General features: G+C 39.5%; 1 protein-coding gene across 1 annotated transcript in view; it reads right to left on the bottom strand.

The window, feature by feature from the left end:
- The window catches only part of LOC126473843 (drebrin-like protein B), a 211,286-nt gene that overhangs the window by 128,428 nt on the left and 64,633 nt on the right, over positions 1-18,225 (bottom strand). The window contains exon 3 of the mRNA XM_050101173.1: positions 10,559-10,671. Within this exon, the coding sequence (XP_049957130.1) occupies positions 10,559-10,671 (113 nt within the window). The remainder of the gene's footprint in view (positions 1-10,558; positions 10,672-18,225) is intronic.

Below are 18,225 nucleotides of genomic sequence, written 5' to 3'. Positions count from 1 at the left end.
TACCTAAGAGCTATGAATGGCTGCAAATGGTCTCCAAGTAACCAAACATAGTCATCAAGTAACCAAACATAGTCATTTGCAGTCAGTGATTGATTCAGTTGGAACAGAGGATGCAGTAAATTCCATGTAAACATAGCCCACGCCATTATGGAGCCATCACTGCCTTGCACAGTGCCTTGTTGACAACTAGGGTCTACAGCTCATGGGTTCTGCACCACACTCTAACCCTACCATCAGCTCTTACCAACTGAAATTGGGACTCATCTGCACAGGCCATAGTTTTCCAGTTGTCTAGGGCCCAAATGATATGATCATGAGTCCAGGAGAGGCACTTCCCGCGATGTCGTGCTGTTAGAGAAGGCACTCTCATCAGTAGTCTGCTGCCACAGACCATCAACACCAAATTTTGATGCTCTATCCTAACAGGCACATCTCTCGTACATCCCACATAGATTTCTGCAGTTATTTCATACAGTGTTTCTTGTGTGCTAACACTGACTACTCTATGTAAATACCACTGTCGTCAGTCATTAAGTGAAGGTCGTTGGCCACTGCATTGTCCATGGTGAGATGTAATGCCTGAAATTTGGTAGTCTCAGCACACTCCTGACACCGTGGATCTCAGAATATTAAATTCCCCAACAATTTCCATTTTCCCGTGTGTCTAGCTCCAGCTACCATTCCACATTCAAAGTCTCCAAATTCCTGGTGTGTGGCCATAATCATGGCAGACACATTTTTACATGAATCATCTGAGTACAAATGACAGCTCTGCCAATGCAATGTGCTTTTATACCCTGCGTATGTGATACTACTGCCATCCGTATATGTACATCTCAGTATCCCATAACTTTTTTCACCTGGGTGCAGATGTACATCTCGTACTATAGAACCACAGTTAGGAGATCCTCAAGGGTGCTGTGGAACATGCCAGAAAACAAAAATACATAATAAATATTTAAAAAGAGAAAAAAGATATGTTAATGTACCTTCCACAAATCCCTAGTGAAATTGCCCCCTCACGGGTGTGGAATAAGTCAAAAAATCCCAAATGCATCTTCATGTAAAAGGTAATAACAAAAATGTTACCAAACATGTAAATGTTCAATACACTGACGAGGTGCATAAGATAATTCTTAGGCTATTGTATGCAAGCGTTAGCAAACATAAAAATCAGTTTACAACATTTATTTACATTGATCACATTAATGCACCACATAATCACCACATAATTTCAATGCGTGCAACACAGAAACAGGTAACAGAAAACAACATCCACACTAGCTTTCAAGCATTTGCTCTTTCTCTAGCAGAAGTACACACATTCACACACAAACACAGAGACACCCAAACACACACTTCTGTGCCACGGTATGACTGATTATTGATACTCGATTACTGAAAGCAGCTGCCTGAGCTGATGGAGATGGGAAGGGGTAGGGAAGGACGGGCTAGCAGGAAGGAGGTAGGTCTTTGGACAGATAACTCCACGTCCACACAACAAGGCGAAAAAAGTACTGAGAGTAGAATAAAAAGAGATGAAGGAAGAGGGAGAGGGTAAATGGGAGGGGAAAGGAATAGTAAAAAAGGAGAGAAACGTGAAAGTGAAGAAGGGCGGAGGCGAGAGGGCAGGGAAATGGGGGAGGGGAATGAGAGAGGGATGGGAGCTGGGAGGAGGGGAGAGGGCATGAGGGAGGAAGAGATTGCCCACATGATGTTGGGGGGGGGGGGGAGGGGGGAGGACGACGAGTGGTGGGAGAGAGCAGTGCTTGATTTTGATGGAGAAGCTGTGGGGTGGACAGAGGAGAGAAAGGAAAAGGTAAGGTGAGGCAGTGGGAACATATTAATAGAGGAGGAGGGTGACAATGCAGGATATGCTGGAGAGATGACGTCCATCTCCGTAATTCAGGGAAATGTGTCTTGGAAAGGAGTATCCAAAAGGGCCACCAGTTCCTTTACACACAGTGAAAGATCTCAAAAATCCTCAACAAACTCCAACGTGAGATGTTATATGATGGTAACTGTGCAGTATGGAAAGAGTTACTCCAAAAAATTAAAGAGACCCTGTTCCAAAATGAGTCATGAAATACACACTTTCTGAGCAAAAAGTATCCGGACACCTGTTGGTGGACATTAATATGGGGTGCATCCACCATTCCTCTTCATGATAGCTTGAATCCTGCTGCAGGCACTTTCAATGAGGTGTCTGAATGTCTGTGGAGGAATGGCAGCCCATTCTCCCTCAACAACCAAAACCAGAGAAGGTAGAGAAGTCAGATAATGAGGTCTAGAGCAAATCCAATGTTCTAAGTCATCTCAGAGGCATCCCATTGGGTTCAGGTCAGAACTCTGGACAGGCTAGTCCATTTCAGGAATGTTATTGTACACAATTACTGGCTCACAGGTGCTGCATTGCGACAAGGTGATACAAAGTCTTCAAATTGTTGCTCTATTGTATGCAGCACACAAGGCTGTAAAATGTCTATTCATATCCTTCCGCATTTGGTATTTTGTTAAGCACACTAATGTCATTACATCCTAATCATGAAACACATGCCCACTCCATAATGCCATTTCCTCTGAACTCCACTGATGACACTACACGTGATGGCAGGTAACGTTCTCCAAGCATCTGTCACACCCAAATCCTTCCATTGGATGGCCACAGTGTATAATGTGATTCATCACTCCAAACCACTCATTTGCAGTCTTCCACTGGCCAATCTGGTAGCACTTGGCAACTCATAAGTAAGTCCACCCAGTGATTTCATGTGATTTTTTACAATCACTCTCCACAGTGCCCGACCATCCCTGTCCATCAGTACATGAGGTCTGCCTGGTCTTGGTTTAGCTGTGCTTGTTCCTTCGCATTTTCACTTCACACGCACATCACCAACAGTCTACCTGTGCAATTTTAGAAGGGTTGAAATGTCCTCATCGATTTGTTAGTCAGGTGACATCCAATGACTAGTCCAGGTTGGAAGTTACTTAACTCTCCAACTGGACCCATTCTGCTGTTACTGCTTCTCTACTGACAACACAATATTTCCAGCCTCCTTTTTTAGATTAGATTAGATTACATTTACTTTCATTCCAATTGATCCGTAGTGAGGAGGTCCTCCAGGATGTAGAACATGTCAGAAAAACAACAATACATGACAAATATTTACAACTCAAACAAAAAGCTAATGTACCATTCCACAGGTCCCAAGTGGAATGATCGTCATTTTTTAATGAACACTATATGAAAGAATCATTTTACAAATACTAACGCTTTGAATTTAAAATAAAAAAGTTTTATTTATTTATTTATTTATAAGGTAATAAACGTGTAATACAACTACTATAATACTTATTTACAATGAACACATTACTGCACTGAAATGGTGAAGAATAATAGAGGGAAACATTCCACGTGGGAAAAATATATCTAAAAACAAAGATGATGTGACTTACCAAATGAAAGTGCTAGCAGGTCGTTAAGACACACAAACAAACACAAACATACACACAAAATTCAAGCTTTCGCAACCAACCGTCGCTTCGTCAGGAAAGAGGGAAGGAGAGGGAAAGACGAAAGGATGTGGGTTTTAAGGGAGAGGGTAAGGAGTCATTCCAATCCCGGAAGCGGAAAGACTTACCTTAGGGGGAAAAAAGGACAGGTATACACTGGCACACACACACATATCCATCCACACATACACAGACACAAGCAGACATTTGTAAAGGCAAAGAGTTTGGGCCACAAGTCACATCATCTTTGTTTTTATATATATTTTTCCCACGTGGAATGTTTCCCTCTATTATATCCATACATTGAAAATATCTGCTTGTGTCTGTGTATGTGCGGATGGATATGTGTGTGTGTGTGTGTGTGTGTGTGTGTGTGTGTGTGTGTGTGTGTGCGCGCGAGTGTATACCTGTCCTTTTTTCCCCCTACGGTAAGTCTTTCCGCTCCCGGGATTGAAATCCTTCCCTCTTTCCTGACGAAGCAACCGTTGGTTGCGAAAGCTTGAATTTTTTGTGTGTGTGTGTGTGTGTGTGTGTGTGTGTGTGTGTGTGTGTGTATATATATATATATATATATATATATATATATATATATATATACCACAAACATACACACAAAATTCAAGCTTTCGCAACAAACTGTTGCCTCATCAGGAAAGAGGGAAGGAGAGGGAAAGACGAAAGGATGTGGGTTTTAAGGGAGAGGGTAAGGAGTCATTCCAATCCCGGGAGCGGAAAGACTTACCTTAGGGGGGAAAAAAGGACAGGTCTGCTTGTGTCTGTGTATGTGCGGATGGATATGTGTGTGTGTGCCAGTGTATACCTGTCCTTTTTCCCCCTAAGGTAAGTCTTTCCACTCCCGGTATTGGAATGATTCCTTACCCTCTCCCTTAAAACCCACATCCTTTCGTCTTTCCCTCTCCTTCCCTCTTTCCCGATGAAGCAACCGTTGGTTGCGAAAGCTTGAATTTTGTGTGTATGTTTGTGTTTGTTTGTGTGTGTATCGACCTGCCAGCGCTTTCGTTTGGTAAGTCACATCATCTTCAATAAATCCTTTAAGCTTCTCTTAAACTGAATTTCATTGGTTGTTAAGCTTTTTATGGCTGCTGGCTAGTTATTGAAAATGTGTGTTCCTGAATAATGCACACCTTTTCGTGCAAGACTAAGTGACTTTAAATCCTTGTGAAGATTATTCTTATTTCTAGTATTGATTCCATGAATTGAGCTGTTGGTTTGAAAAAGTGATATATTTTTAATGACAAATTTCATTAAAGAATAAATATATTGGGAAGCAGTAGTTAGTATCCCTAGTTCCCTAAACAGGCTTCTGCAGGATGTTCTTGAGTTCACACCACATATAACTCTCACTGCACGTTTTTGTGCCTGGAAAACTTTAGCTTGACTTGATGAATTACCCCAAAAAATAATCCCATATGACATTATGGAATGAAAGTAAGCATAGTATGCCAGCTTCTTCATTTTTATATCCCCTATGTCTGACACAATTCACATTGCAAATAGAGATTTGTTAAGACACTTCAGCAGTTCTGTGGTGTGCTTTTCCCAGTTGAATTTATTATCAAGCTGTAATCCCAGGAATTTAACACTGTCCACTTCTTCTATCTGCTTGTCATCGTATGTTAGGCATATACTCGTGGGACCCCCCTTACAAGTTCTGAACTGCATGTAGTGTGTTTTTTCAAAGTTTGGTGACAAGGAATTGACTAGGAACCAGTGATTAATGCCCACAAATATTTTATTAGCTGATCTTTCTAAGACTACACTTGATTTGCTATTTATTGCAATGTTTGTATCATCGGCAAACAAAACGAACTTGGCATCTGGTAATGTTACTGATGAAAGGTCATTGATATACACAAGAAAAAGGAGGGGCCCGAAAATGGAAACTTGTGGGACCCCACATGTAATTAGTTCCCAGTTGGATGATGCCTGATAGCTTGATACATGTCTCTTTCCTAATAACACCCTTTGTTTCCTGCCAGAGACATAAGATTTGAACCATTTTGCAGCATTTCCTGTTACACTATAATATTCTAATTTACTTAAAAGGATATTGTGATTTACACAGTCAAATGCCTTTGGCAGATCACAAAATATACCTGCCTGTGATTTCTTATCTAATGAATTAAGCACATTTTCATCTAATTTTACTGGCAAGTCTTTCTCCCATGATATCTAGGAATCACTTTCACAATTACACAGTGTGTCTTGTGAGTTTTGATCAGATAGTGTGTTAGTTCCTGTAATTCATATCATTTCACATTCCCACGAGGCAAAATTAGAGAAATCTGTGTATATGCATGATGGTATTGACAATCTTTCTTACTGTGCACTGCCTGTAAATAGAACTGGAAAAGGGGGAGAAAGGAATGATTCTGCTGCACCATGTACCCTCTGCCACACACCTAATAGTGCCTTGCGTCACACACATGTACATGCATGTACCAAACTCTTTATCTCACCTTTAGTAGAAGTACTGGTTTTATGAAGGAATGTTTGTGTCACTTTGATGTATATATTTGCATCTGTAGATCTCCATAACGGAAAGTTAAAAGTAACATGAATGACTGCCTTCATACATAAAGCTACCATCTCAATTTAATCTTCAAGATTTTAATCAAAGTATACACTAAATTTACTTCCTTGAGCATGTCCAGCATTTCCATGGCTGAAGAGTGGCTCATCTTTTTTTCTTCAATCATTTGTCCTTCATTTCTACTATGGAAGCACACTTTTTGTCACAATAGTCTTTCACTTTCTCACACATAATCTCTGTAACACACATTTTCTTCAAGTTCTGTTCTCTCAGTAATTTAACAAGCATATTTTGTAAAAGTGTAATTTTCCCATGTATTGAAGACTCATGTATCACCACAAGTCTCAGATGCTTAATTTTTTCATATTATTTGGGGATACTGGAACAGGGAATTTACTCAACAACTTTGTCAGTACTTAGTTTGCTGATTTGGTGAAGGCTGCCGGTCTTGCTTATGAGATGAAGGCAGAGCTCACCATCTGCAGCATCGTTGACAGAACCAACTGCGGACCTTTGGTGCAGAGCCGGGTGGAGGGTCTGAATCAGAGGCTCAGACAGTTTTGCGACCGTGTTGGCTGCAGATTCCTTGACTTGCGCCATAGGGTGGTGGGGTTTCGGGTTCCGCTAAATGGGTCAGGAGTTCACTACACTCAGCTGGCAGCTACATGGGTAGCGGAGGCTGTGTGGCGTGCACTGGGCGGTTTTTTAGGTTAGAAGGCCTCGGGAAAGTACGGTGTGGGCTGCAATCTCAAAGGGTGCATGGCAAATACAGGACGTGCTTGGATCAAGGAACAGTCGGAATTGTAGTTGTAAATTGTTGTAGTTGTGCTGGGAAAGTCCCTGAGCTTAAAGCGCTAATAGAAAGCACAGAAGCTGAAATCGTTATAGGTACAGAAAGCTGGCTAAAGCCTGAAATAAATTCTGCAGAAATTTTTACGAAGACTCAGACAGTGTTCAGGAAAGATAGATTAGGCAGAATTGGTGGTGGAGTGTTTGTGTCTGTCAGTAGTGGTTTATCTTATAGTGAAGTCGAAGTAGATACTCCGTGCGAATTGGTATGGGTGGAGGTTATACTTAACAGCTGAACTAAGTCAGTAATTGGCTCCTTCTACCGACCCCCAGATTCCGATGATATAGTTGCTGAACAGTTCAGAGAAAATTTGAGTCTCGTAACAAATAAATACCCCACTCATATGCTTATAGTTGGTGGGGACTTCAACCTTCCCTCGATATGTTGGCAAAAATACTTGTTCAAAACCGGTGATAGGCGGAAAACATCTTCCAAGATTGTCCTAAATGCTTTCTCTGAAAATTATTTCGAGCAGTTAGTCCACGAACCCACGCGAATTGTAAATGGTTGCGAAAACACACTTGACCTCTTAGCCACAAACAATCCTGAGCTGATGGAGAGCATCATGACTGATACAGGGATTAGTGATCACAAGGTCGTTGTAGCTAGGCTCAATACCGTTTCTTCCAAATCCACCAGAAACAAACGCAAAATAATTTTATTTAAAAAAGCGGATAAAGTGTCACTAGAAGCCTTCCTAAGAGACAATCTCCATTCCTTCCGAACTGACTATGCAAATGTAGACGAGATGTGGCTCAAATACAAAGATATAGTAGCAACAGCAATTCATACCTCTTAAACTGGTAAGAGATGGAACTGATCCCCCGTGGTGTACAAAACAGGTCCGAACGCTGTTGCAGAGGCAATGGAAAAAGCATGTGAAGTTCAGAAGAACGCGAAATCCCGAAGATTGGCTAAAATTTACAGATGTGCGAAATTTGGCACGGACTTCAATGCGAGATGCCTTTAACAGGTTCCACAACGAAACATTGTCTCGAAATTTGGTAGAAAATCCGAAAAAATCTGGTCGTATGTAAAGTACACAAGTGGCAAGACGCAGTCAATACCTTCGCTGCGCAGTGCCGATGGTACTGTTACCGACGACTGTGCCGCTAAAGCGGAGTTATTGAATGCAGTTTTCCAAAATTTCTTCACCAGGGACGACGAATGGAATATTCCAGAATTTGAAACATGAACAGCTGCTAGCATGAGTTTCTTAGAAGTAGATACCTTAGGGGTTGCGAAGCAACTCAAATCGCTTGATACGAGCAAGTCTTCAGGTCCAGATTGTATACCGATTAAGTTCCTTTCAGATTACACTGATACAATAGCTCCCTACTTAGCAATCATATACAACCGCTCGCTCACCGATAGATCTGTACCTACAGACTGGAAAATTGCGCAGGTCGCACCAGTGTTTAAGAAGGGTAGTAGGAGTAATCCATCGAACTACAGACCTATATCATTGACGTTGGTTTGCAGTAGGGTTTTGGAGCATATACTGTATTCAAACATTATGAATCACCTCGAAGGGAACGATCTATTGATACGTAATCAGCATGGTTTCAGAAAACATCGTTCTTGTGCAACGCAGCTAGCTCTTTGTTCGCACGAAGTAATGGCTGCTATCGACAGGGGATCTCAAGTTGATTCCGTATTTCTAGATTTCCGGAAAGCTTTTGACACCGTTCCTCACAAGTGACTTCTAATCAAGCTGCGGGCCTATGGGGTATCGTCTCAGTTGTGCGACTGGATTCGTGGTTTCCTGTCAGGAAGGTCGCAGTTCGTAGTAATAGACGGCAAATCATCGAGTAAAACTGAAGTGATATCAGGTGTTCCCCAGGGAAGCGTCCTGGGACCTCTGCTGTTCCTGATCTATATAAATGACCTGGGTGACAATTGAGCAGTTCTCTTAGGTTGTTCACAGATGATGCTGTAATTTACTGTGTAGTAAGGTCATCCGAAGACCAGTATCAGTTGCAAAGCAATTTAGAAAAGATTGCTGTATGGTGTGGCAGGTGGCAGTTGACGCTAAATAACGAAAAGTGGGAGGTGATCTACATGAGTTCCAAAAGAAATCTGTTGGAATTCAATTACTCGATAAATAGTACAATTCTCAAGGCTGTCAATTCAACTAAGTACCTGGGTGTTAAAATTACGAACAACTTCCGTTGGAAAGACCACATAGATGATATTGTGGGGAAGGCGAGCCAAAGGTTGTGTTTCATTGGCAGGACACTTAGAAGATGCAACAAGTCCACTAAAGAGACAGCTTACACTACACTCGTTCGTCCTCTGTTAGAATATTGCTGCGCGGTGTGGGATCCTTACTAGGTGGGATTGACGGAGGACATCGAAAGGGTGCAAAAGAGGGCAGCTCGTTTTGTTTTATCACGTAATAGGGGAGAGAGTGTGGCAGATATGATACGCGAATTGGGATGGAAGTCATTAAAGCAAAGACGTTTTTTGTCGCGACAAGATCTATTTACGAAATTTCAGTCACCAACTTTCTCTTCCGAATGCGAAAATATTTTGTTGAGCCCAACCTACATAGGTAGGAATGATCATCAAAATAAAGTAAGAGAAATCAGAGCTCGAACAGAAAGGTTTAGGTGTTCGTTTTTCCCGCGCGCTGTTCGTGAGTGGAATTGTAGAAAGAGAGTATGATTGTGGTTCGATGAACCCTCTGCCAAGCACTTAAATTTGAATTGCAGAGTAGTCATGTAGATGTAGATGTAGATGTAAATCAAACATGGCAACAGCACAAGGGCATGCAGGATTCAAAAATAAATAGATATTAACTTGCCTGTAGCTATTCTTCCCCTCTATTAAAAGACTAATTAATTAATTAATTGCCAAGAATAAATTATATAATCCATAAAAATATGAACAGCATGGCCTATTTTAGTTTTTCAGATAATAGGCCAGAGTTGTGAAGACTAAATAGATAAATAATCAACTGTACAAAAATGAGTCTTCTAGCAAACTGTATATGACTTGAGATTTCTTATATCATACTGTAATACTACATTGCATGTAGTGCCATCTTATACAATGTCTTCCAGTTAAGCAAAAAAGTTATTTATTGCTAGTTTAGCACTCGTGAGCCTGTTCCTTTTAAGACTTTTGTGCTTTTGCTCACTGCTCATGTGGCAATCTCCCATCCGACTCTAAGCTGTTGCCATCAGTCACAGATGCAAACGTACCAAGCCATCAATAGTTTTTGCATGTTTTCTCTGTATTCCCGCTTCCCACAGTCATTTCCCCTCCGTACAGATCAGCAAGAAGAGGTCTATGTTTTTTATGCATCTAACAGCGACTCAGCACTTTGATTTAAAGATGTTTGGTAGTTTGTTGTTTAAGTCATTATTTTTCACAAAATATTTTCTATAACAATAATTAAATCTATTGAAATCACAGAAGCTTCTTCATCTGATTTACCACATGTATGATATTCTGAATGGCAATAGAGAATATTTCATAATTTTTGGAAGCAACTATGGACTTTATTCAAAGAGTTTTAGTATTATTACATTCACAAGAGTATAAATACAAAGGACACGAGGCAGAAATTGCATTAAAATTAATTCCAGTTTTATAGAAAATATTTCTATATGATAGACTCAGTATACAGTACTTACCCAGTTTATAAGGACACATTTTGGCAAGCTAGTCTTGGGATCTTGAACACGACAGAAAGCATACATAATCTTGCCACTGTTTAGATCCTCTGTCATTTCTTCTATGCCTCCAGCTGCATTCAAACATCAGTTTGTTAAGTTGACACACACATAGGACACACAAAGACAGAGCTTAAATCTTAACTATACATTGGACTTCTCCTGACTATGACAATATATTCCCCAACGGAGTTGCACAGACTGTTGATCACTATACTGTTAAGCATGTCATAATAACAATATAGAATATTTTTATAATGTTACAGAGGACTGTGAAGACCCAATTCTCTCAATATAACAATAATGGTGGGAGCACACAGTTTTGATTACTAAGCTGAAAGGGAAAACAATGTTCACATTGTAAAGACAGTACATCATTACGAGTCAAATAAAGCACACACGCTAAATAAGTGCTCATCATTTTACTTTGAAATAATGGCAATTTCTTCACAGGCATTTAATACCGTTAGCAAGAAAGTTTACACTTTTAATGCTAGTTAGTTTTTCACAACTTTGCATTATATACAATTTTTTTTAATTCACAGTTTTCCTGCATAAGTTGTGTTACATTTCATTTGTTACACTGAAAAAAAGGACTGTTGAACATAAATTACAGTTTGAATATAAAATTGATGGTAATGGAATCTCACTGTTAAAGTAACATAAATTGTTGTTACGTAAAGTTTATTAGGAATCAGTAATATTTTTGCTGAGCATTGAAGATTTCACATTATACATTTATTTCAGTAGGCCACCTTGATTGAAACATTTTTATTTTTTCCACTTATACACGATATGTTTTAGTGCTGTTGCACCATTGTAAGTGTAAAAGTTTAAGCTTTCACAAAAAAGGCTTGTTTGAGCACTGTAGTGCTTTACTAGTCGCGGGTCTGTTGGAGGTGGTTACCCTTGTCTTCCTCTGATCTTTGTACTGACTTTCTCAGCTAGTTATATGGATACCTACAAATTAACATACACTCTGAAAAATGGTGTATCTCGGGATACATAGCATTGCCAGAGGTGATGGAAGCAACAACTGATGACATCAAAAATTCTTAGACTGACTGGGAATCAAGTGTTGGACCTCCGGATTTATAGCCTGACACTCACTAAGTTATAAAGTCCAACTGTTTTATTCACTTCACTCCACATTAGGTTATTTGTACATCTGTCTGCTTTGTGTCTACTTTCTTCACAGCGGTATACTAAGTCATCTGCAATCTTTCATGTAACTATCACTAAAACATTGTCTACTCTAATTCAGACATTTATAGTAGTCACTAACCTTTTTGTTACAAGGAAAATGAATGGTGTTCTAAGCTACATTGTGGATGCTGAATTTGAAAATGATATAAGTTTTTTGCAATCGAGCTCAGTTTTCTTGTGGTACACTATCCCCTATCTATCAAAACAGTTGAAAAAGCTGTTTATTGGTTACTTTTCAGTAAGGGCTTACTGAGGTCATGGTGAGACAGGCTCCCACCGAGGGCGTAGGCACAAGAGGAGTGAAAAAATTAACCAGAAAAACAAACAAGAAAGGCTATTTAAGTATTAACCAGGAGAGGTATGTGAATTCTCTTATTCCTCACTTTTCTTTCTCTGCCTATTAAAAGAAGTCCTTCCAGCCACATCAATGGATAAGGTCCTCCTCACTCATCTTCGCGTAGACCACAGCCCTAAGATGCGTGGCTTTTTGGTCCAGTACGATGACCCTCCTTTGTGTGGTGCTTGGGGCACATCACGGTGCACCATATTTTACTAGACTGTGTTTTATTTTTGGGCCAATGGGCAGCAGCAGATTTGCCAGGTAGAATATTAAATTCTACATCAATTTAGTACAAAAACTTTGCTACATTATTAAATTTTCCTACAGAAAAGCTAGGTCAGAAAACAGTACTTTTTCACATTTTTTGTCTCGTTTCGTCACTATAAAACATGCAGCATCTGAGAACTGGCCAATTTGGTGCAAAATTTTACATGAGGAAAGATATAGTGCATCAAATTGTGTTTTCAAAAAGTCAAAGCAAATGACAGAGAACCAAGCTGGTAAGCAAACAATACCATTCTTCATTTATATATAAATCTCATGGTTAATGACCAACATCACCCTTGTACTTTCCATTCCTTGAATTTTTCCAAATTTAGTTTTATTTATTTTTGTTGCTGGTACATAATCTCTAACCTAAACAATAGTTTTTAAAATTATGAAATTACCAGAAAATATTATATAAATGACAAAAAAATTGTCTACAAGGGTATGTAGAAAGAAATACATTAGGTCTATTACTATTTTATTAGGAAGAAAGAAACTTAATTCAACTGAGTCAATTGAGTGACATATGATTACATAAAATTGCATTTAAATTGTAAAATAAAACACAGTTTCTTCACTCAGGGTGAAAGACTTATGTTTAATTATGTACAATCTGTTTTTCTTAATTTTACAGTGTTACTTCTTCACACTCTTGGAGGAAGAGGGTTCAAATAACATTAACTCTAATTCTGCCATTGCTATATACATATCATCACAGGGACCTCTTCTTCCAAAATGTCATTATCTATGTCACAGTCAGCAAAGTCGTTAATAGGGACATCAGTTGGAATATTGATGCAGGACTGACCTTCGCATAGTTTGCAAATGGTGTTACACTTAATACCATTTCTCCTGAATGAAAAAAATACATGGCATCATGTGTCACATGTGCAGTAAATGTTGTTTGACAGTTCCACAGGTGCTGTTCTTGATAGTGGTAAATGAAAAGATGCCAAATTTTGAAGCCTGCCACCCTCAGTGCTGTGGATATAGTGGCTTGTCTTTCCAAGCTTACACCTGCCGAACCTTTATGAATGCTGTCGGGCAGCTGTTTCTGTAGGAGGCAATGAAGTGAGGTTGAATGTCTCAGACATAAATTTTTCAAATATCTGATATCAGGGAAGCACATTTAATGGCTTTGTTTCTTCTTCACAATACAGGGCTGCTATGAACTACTATCCAGCCTCATCAATATTAACAACAGTAGCACTGGAACTGCTTTTGCCTTCTGTAGGTTGTTTTTCATCTCTGATGCACTGCAGCCATTAAAGACACACAGGAACAGAATGTTGTCTTTCGATCCTTGACCCAAATTGAAATTATGGGAGTGTCGAATATGTATCCTTGGCTGCCTTTGTCTGTCTTCAGTACAAAAACATTTGGGGACAATAAGGATGAAGCGGTCAGAATCACAAAAAAGGTTGGTGACCTCCTCAGCAACAACAGAAAGTGTTAAGCAACATCAGTAGCTACACTTACGAGTATTGGCATCCTCAGCAGCTTGCTTGATATTGCTCACCCCCACATTGCACAATCAGTAAAGAAATGACATTCTGTTTATTTTTTTGTTTGACCGAAGTAAACATTTTGCCAAGGTTACTGACGGTGCTTCATTAAACACGGCAGTTGGTCCAATTTTTTAGGGGCTCTGTGCAGTCGGTCAGCTCATTTCATGCTCCTGTCCTTTGTCACATCAGGGTATTCAATCACACACACCATCAAACACAATAGTGACCTTTCTGCCATGCCAATGTTTGATGTAATCTACATACTTAGTAATTATGGAAGAGAATAGTTCCTTTGCCTCCCGTGTTACTCTATGCATCAGAAACTCACCATCTACAAACTTTCAAAGTCAGATAGGTTTTTAAAAGTATCTTTGACTTTTTGAAAACAAAATTTGATGCTCTACAACTTTTCTTCTATAAATTATTGTGTAAAATTGGTTACTTCTCAGATACTGCACATTTGATAGCGACAAAGTAAGTGTTTCTCAAGAAGTGTGAAAAATTTCCGATTTCTGTCATTGCTTTCCTATAGGAAAATTTAATGAAGTAGCAAAGTTCTGGCACTCAATCTATGGATAATTTAATGTTATGAAAAGGATAGATTGTTACTCATCATATAGTGAAAATGTTGAGTTGCTGACAAGCACAACAAAAAGACTGCTAAACAAGTGAGCTTCCAGCCAAAAATCCTTCTTCTAAAGTAGACAAAAACACCACACACACACACACACACACACACACACACACACACACACACACACACACACATTCAAGCAAAGCACAACTCACACACAAATGACCACTGTGTCTGGCTCTGCAACTCAACATCTCCACTATATGGTGAGTAGCACTATCTTTTTCATAATACTGCCATTATTCCACTGTGGATTTTCGAGTGTCAGAATTAATGTTTTCATTTTTGGTAACCTTGGTTTTTTTTATTATTATTAAACACAAAAGTTTAGGACAAATTTGAGAGAATGGGGAGAGGGAAGGAATTTGAGAGGGGGAGGGAGGGTGTGGGAGGTGGGGGAAAAGAGAGAGAGAGAGAGAGAGAGAGAGAGAGATGGTTCAAAATTTTGATAGTTTTCTCTTTATCATGACTGAAGCTCCACTCAGAAATTAGAGCAAACTCAGAATATTCATATCAGAGTCCCACTTGAGTGATTAAATCAATTTCAAAAATTCCACTAATTTTTAGAAAGCAATCTTCTTTCTGTAGTTGACCGTACTGGTCTACAGGCCATGACTGTAAACGCATGCTGGTGTTACAATGTCATTTAATCCTAGTAACATCATTAAAAAAAAAGACCACTGCCAAATACGTTTATTCGTAAAATGGTTATGCGAAACGGTGCATTTTTTTCACACAGCTATTGCACATACATCTCACTCATGTTCAACATTAGAGTTCTTGCTGCTACTTCACTATGGTATTGTAGGATCTCAAAGATGCTGAAGCAAGGCTTCAATTTTTGACAATTTCTGCCAACTAAGAGAAGCAGCAAGACTGCCTGAGCTAGAGTGTTACAAAGTTATTTGGTAGGATAATAAGTGAAATGGTATACAGATCTCACATATATCACACCATATGATCTGACTTTAATTTCCTGTCAGGTAATGCTTTTAGGCTCTGTATCTTCAAATTTTATAGCTGATATTGGTGCCAAATATGTTATAAATATTGAGGCAGCAGATCTAGTAAACAAAACAGCTATTTTCAAGTTCCAGGTGAAAGAACTGATGAAGAGTATTACCAGGGCTTCTTATTTGATTACTGTGAGTGTGAAGTTTCTCTCTCTCTCTCTCTCTCTCTCTCTCTCTCTCTCTCTCTCTCCCCCCCCCCCTCCCTCCCCCCTCCCTCCCCCATCCCCCTCCCTACTTCAAGGTACAGATTAAGAAAGGCTTATGCCAAAATCAAAAGAGCTTTGAGGATATTTATGACAATGCCATTGACAGCAGCATCGACACTTTCAACACATTTTAAAATTTGCAACAGTACTTTCATGAAGTTTTTTTCTCTTTTGTTCGTTGCATCTGCTCGGGGCGGGCATCGTAAGACATCCGTTTAAGTTCGTTGTTGATCGATTAGCTCAGTTTTTTTATTACAGAGGGCTGCTAACCCCCGACCGAACACGCTGAGCTACCGTGCCGGCTATTTTCCAAATGACGATGAATAATGAATTGAGAAGTTCTGTACATGTTGACTTTCTAGTAAAATGGGATGAAGATTTAAGCCACCTGGAAAAATAATCTACCAATGGCCTTGCCACTGTGGTAACACTGGTTCCCTTCAAACCAAAGATAAGCAATGTCGGGTTTGGCTGGCACTTAGATGAATGACTGTCCACTTTGCAAGTGCTGTTGACAAGTGTGGAGCACTCAGCCCTTGTGAGGTACACTGAGGAGCTACTTGATTGAGAAGTAGTGGCTCCAGTCAAGAAAACTGACACTGGCCTGTAGGCTGAGGATGACATGGTGGTCGGTCTGTACTGTCAGGGTCTTCTGAGACGTGTTAGGGCAGAGTTTAGTTTTGGAGTAAGTAAACTGATCTACAGCACACTATGCCCTTTTACATCTAAGGATAGCATCTTATGTTTTGTGTGTTAGGGCAGATGACTTTGCTTACTTTCACTGCCATTAGTCATGCCCTACATTTTTAGGATTGTGATGAGTAATATTAACAAAACTTTGAAGTTTACTGATAAAAAGAACCATTTGCAAATAATGTCAGCTCAGAACAGTCACTTGAAACTGGTATTGGAGATAAACGCTCTTTGGTCAGCTACTTTCAGCAAAAATGCTGCATCTATCATGTACACAGAAATGAAATGAGAAGTCAGATTACCATTAGATGTGACTAATGACTTCCCTTATGTCTTTCAGCAAATAAGTCAGACCAACACCTGCCTTTCTCCCTGGTAAGGCTGAAAATCTCAGAAGTGTGTTTGAAGGTGAGAATCAATAATCCTTACTAATAAAGAACTGGAACAGCTTAAGATACACTGATGCAGTTCTTCAATGATATCAGTATGTGTAATTGGTTGACAACATGGCAGGTATCAGTCGAATTATGCTTTGGTGTTAGACATTTCAGTTTTCAGTTTTAATAACTGGAATCATTTCTGAAGGTAATTCTGGGTTTAATATTGACTCAGTACCACACTCCTACTAGGCAGCAATTTTCGCACTATAAAAAGAATGGACGCTCAGTAGCTTCGAACACATGATTTCTGTCACCATAAAACTGCATTTTACTAACTGAGCCACAGTGATGTAGCTTCCAAAACCCCTCATTTTACCATTGACATCATATTGCAAGGTCTTTTTGCAAAAGTTGGTAGGTTCACACTTCCAAAATGGTGATAAATTTACTAACTGAAGACCTGCTCCTTTAATTCGTGTTCCAGAATGACTACTACAGTTTAGCATCTTGAATGATCATGAAAGTCAATACACAGCCTCTGTTGTGTTCAATACAGCACGTACACATCATAATCATGTCACGTGTGACTTTACCAGTGTACAGACAAACTCTACCCACTTATTCAGTATGAGAAATGCAAATGGTATACATAGGGTGGTCTGGAGGAAGTCATAATTCTTCTCAGCATCCAGCTTGTGTACACAAACCACTGCTGCTTATTATGTGAGTGGGACAACGGAGGCAGAAAACACCACTATTGTGGGAAAAACTGCCTGGACAGAAAAATGTAGTGAATGTTCCGCATGTTGACACCAAAAACTTGTCTCCACTTCCATTCCACATTAAACTGGGTCTCATCATAAACTTTGTGAAGGCCATGGACAAAAATCCACATGGACTCATGTACTTGCAAAAAAGTTACCAGGGATGAGAGAAGAAAAAATAGAGGAAAGAATATTTGTAGTATTGTAAATTAGGGGAATAATGGCTGATAAACATTTCCTCAGTTTATCAAGTGATGTTGAGAGAATAGCATGACAGTGTGTCACAGGTGCCTGCAAAAATTTTGAAGCAACCACAATAAGTACCAGTACTAGAGAGATCATACCACCTAAAGGTGTGTAACAGTCATAATTAAAGAAGACTTCATTTTATTAGTGAAATACTAGTGAAACGCAATCTCTCTATGAAGGATATTACTTGCAAATTACTTGCATGACACATCCTAGAATACTGCTGAAGTGTGTGGGACCCATACCAAATAGGACTAACAGGGGTTTTGAATGTACACAGAGAAGGGCAGAATTAATGGTACAGGTTTAATTGATCTGTAGCAGACTGTCAGAGATGCTGAAGAAACAGTACTGGCAGGCAGTATGGG

Source organism: Schistocerca serialis, chromosome 4 (genome assembly GCF_023864345.2).
Source record: "Schistocerca serialis cubense isolate TAMUIC-IGC-003099 chromosome 4, iqSchSeri2.2, whole genome shotgun sequence".
NCBI lineage: Eukaryota > Metazoa > Arthropoda > Insecta > Orthoptera > Acrididae > Schistocerca > Schistocerca serialis.
Note: the sequence above shows the minus strand (reverse complement) of the source record. Positions and strands in the feature narration are given on the sequence as shown.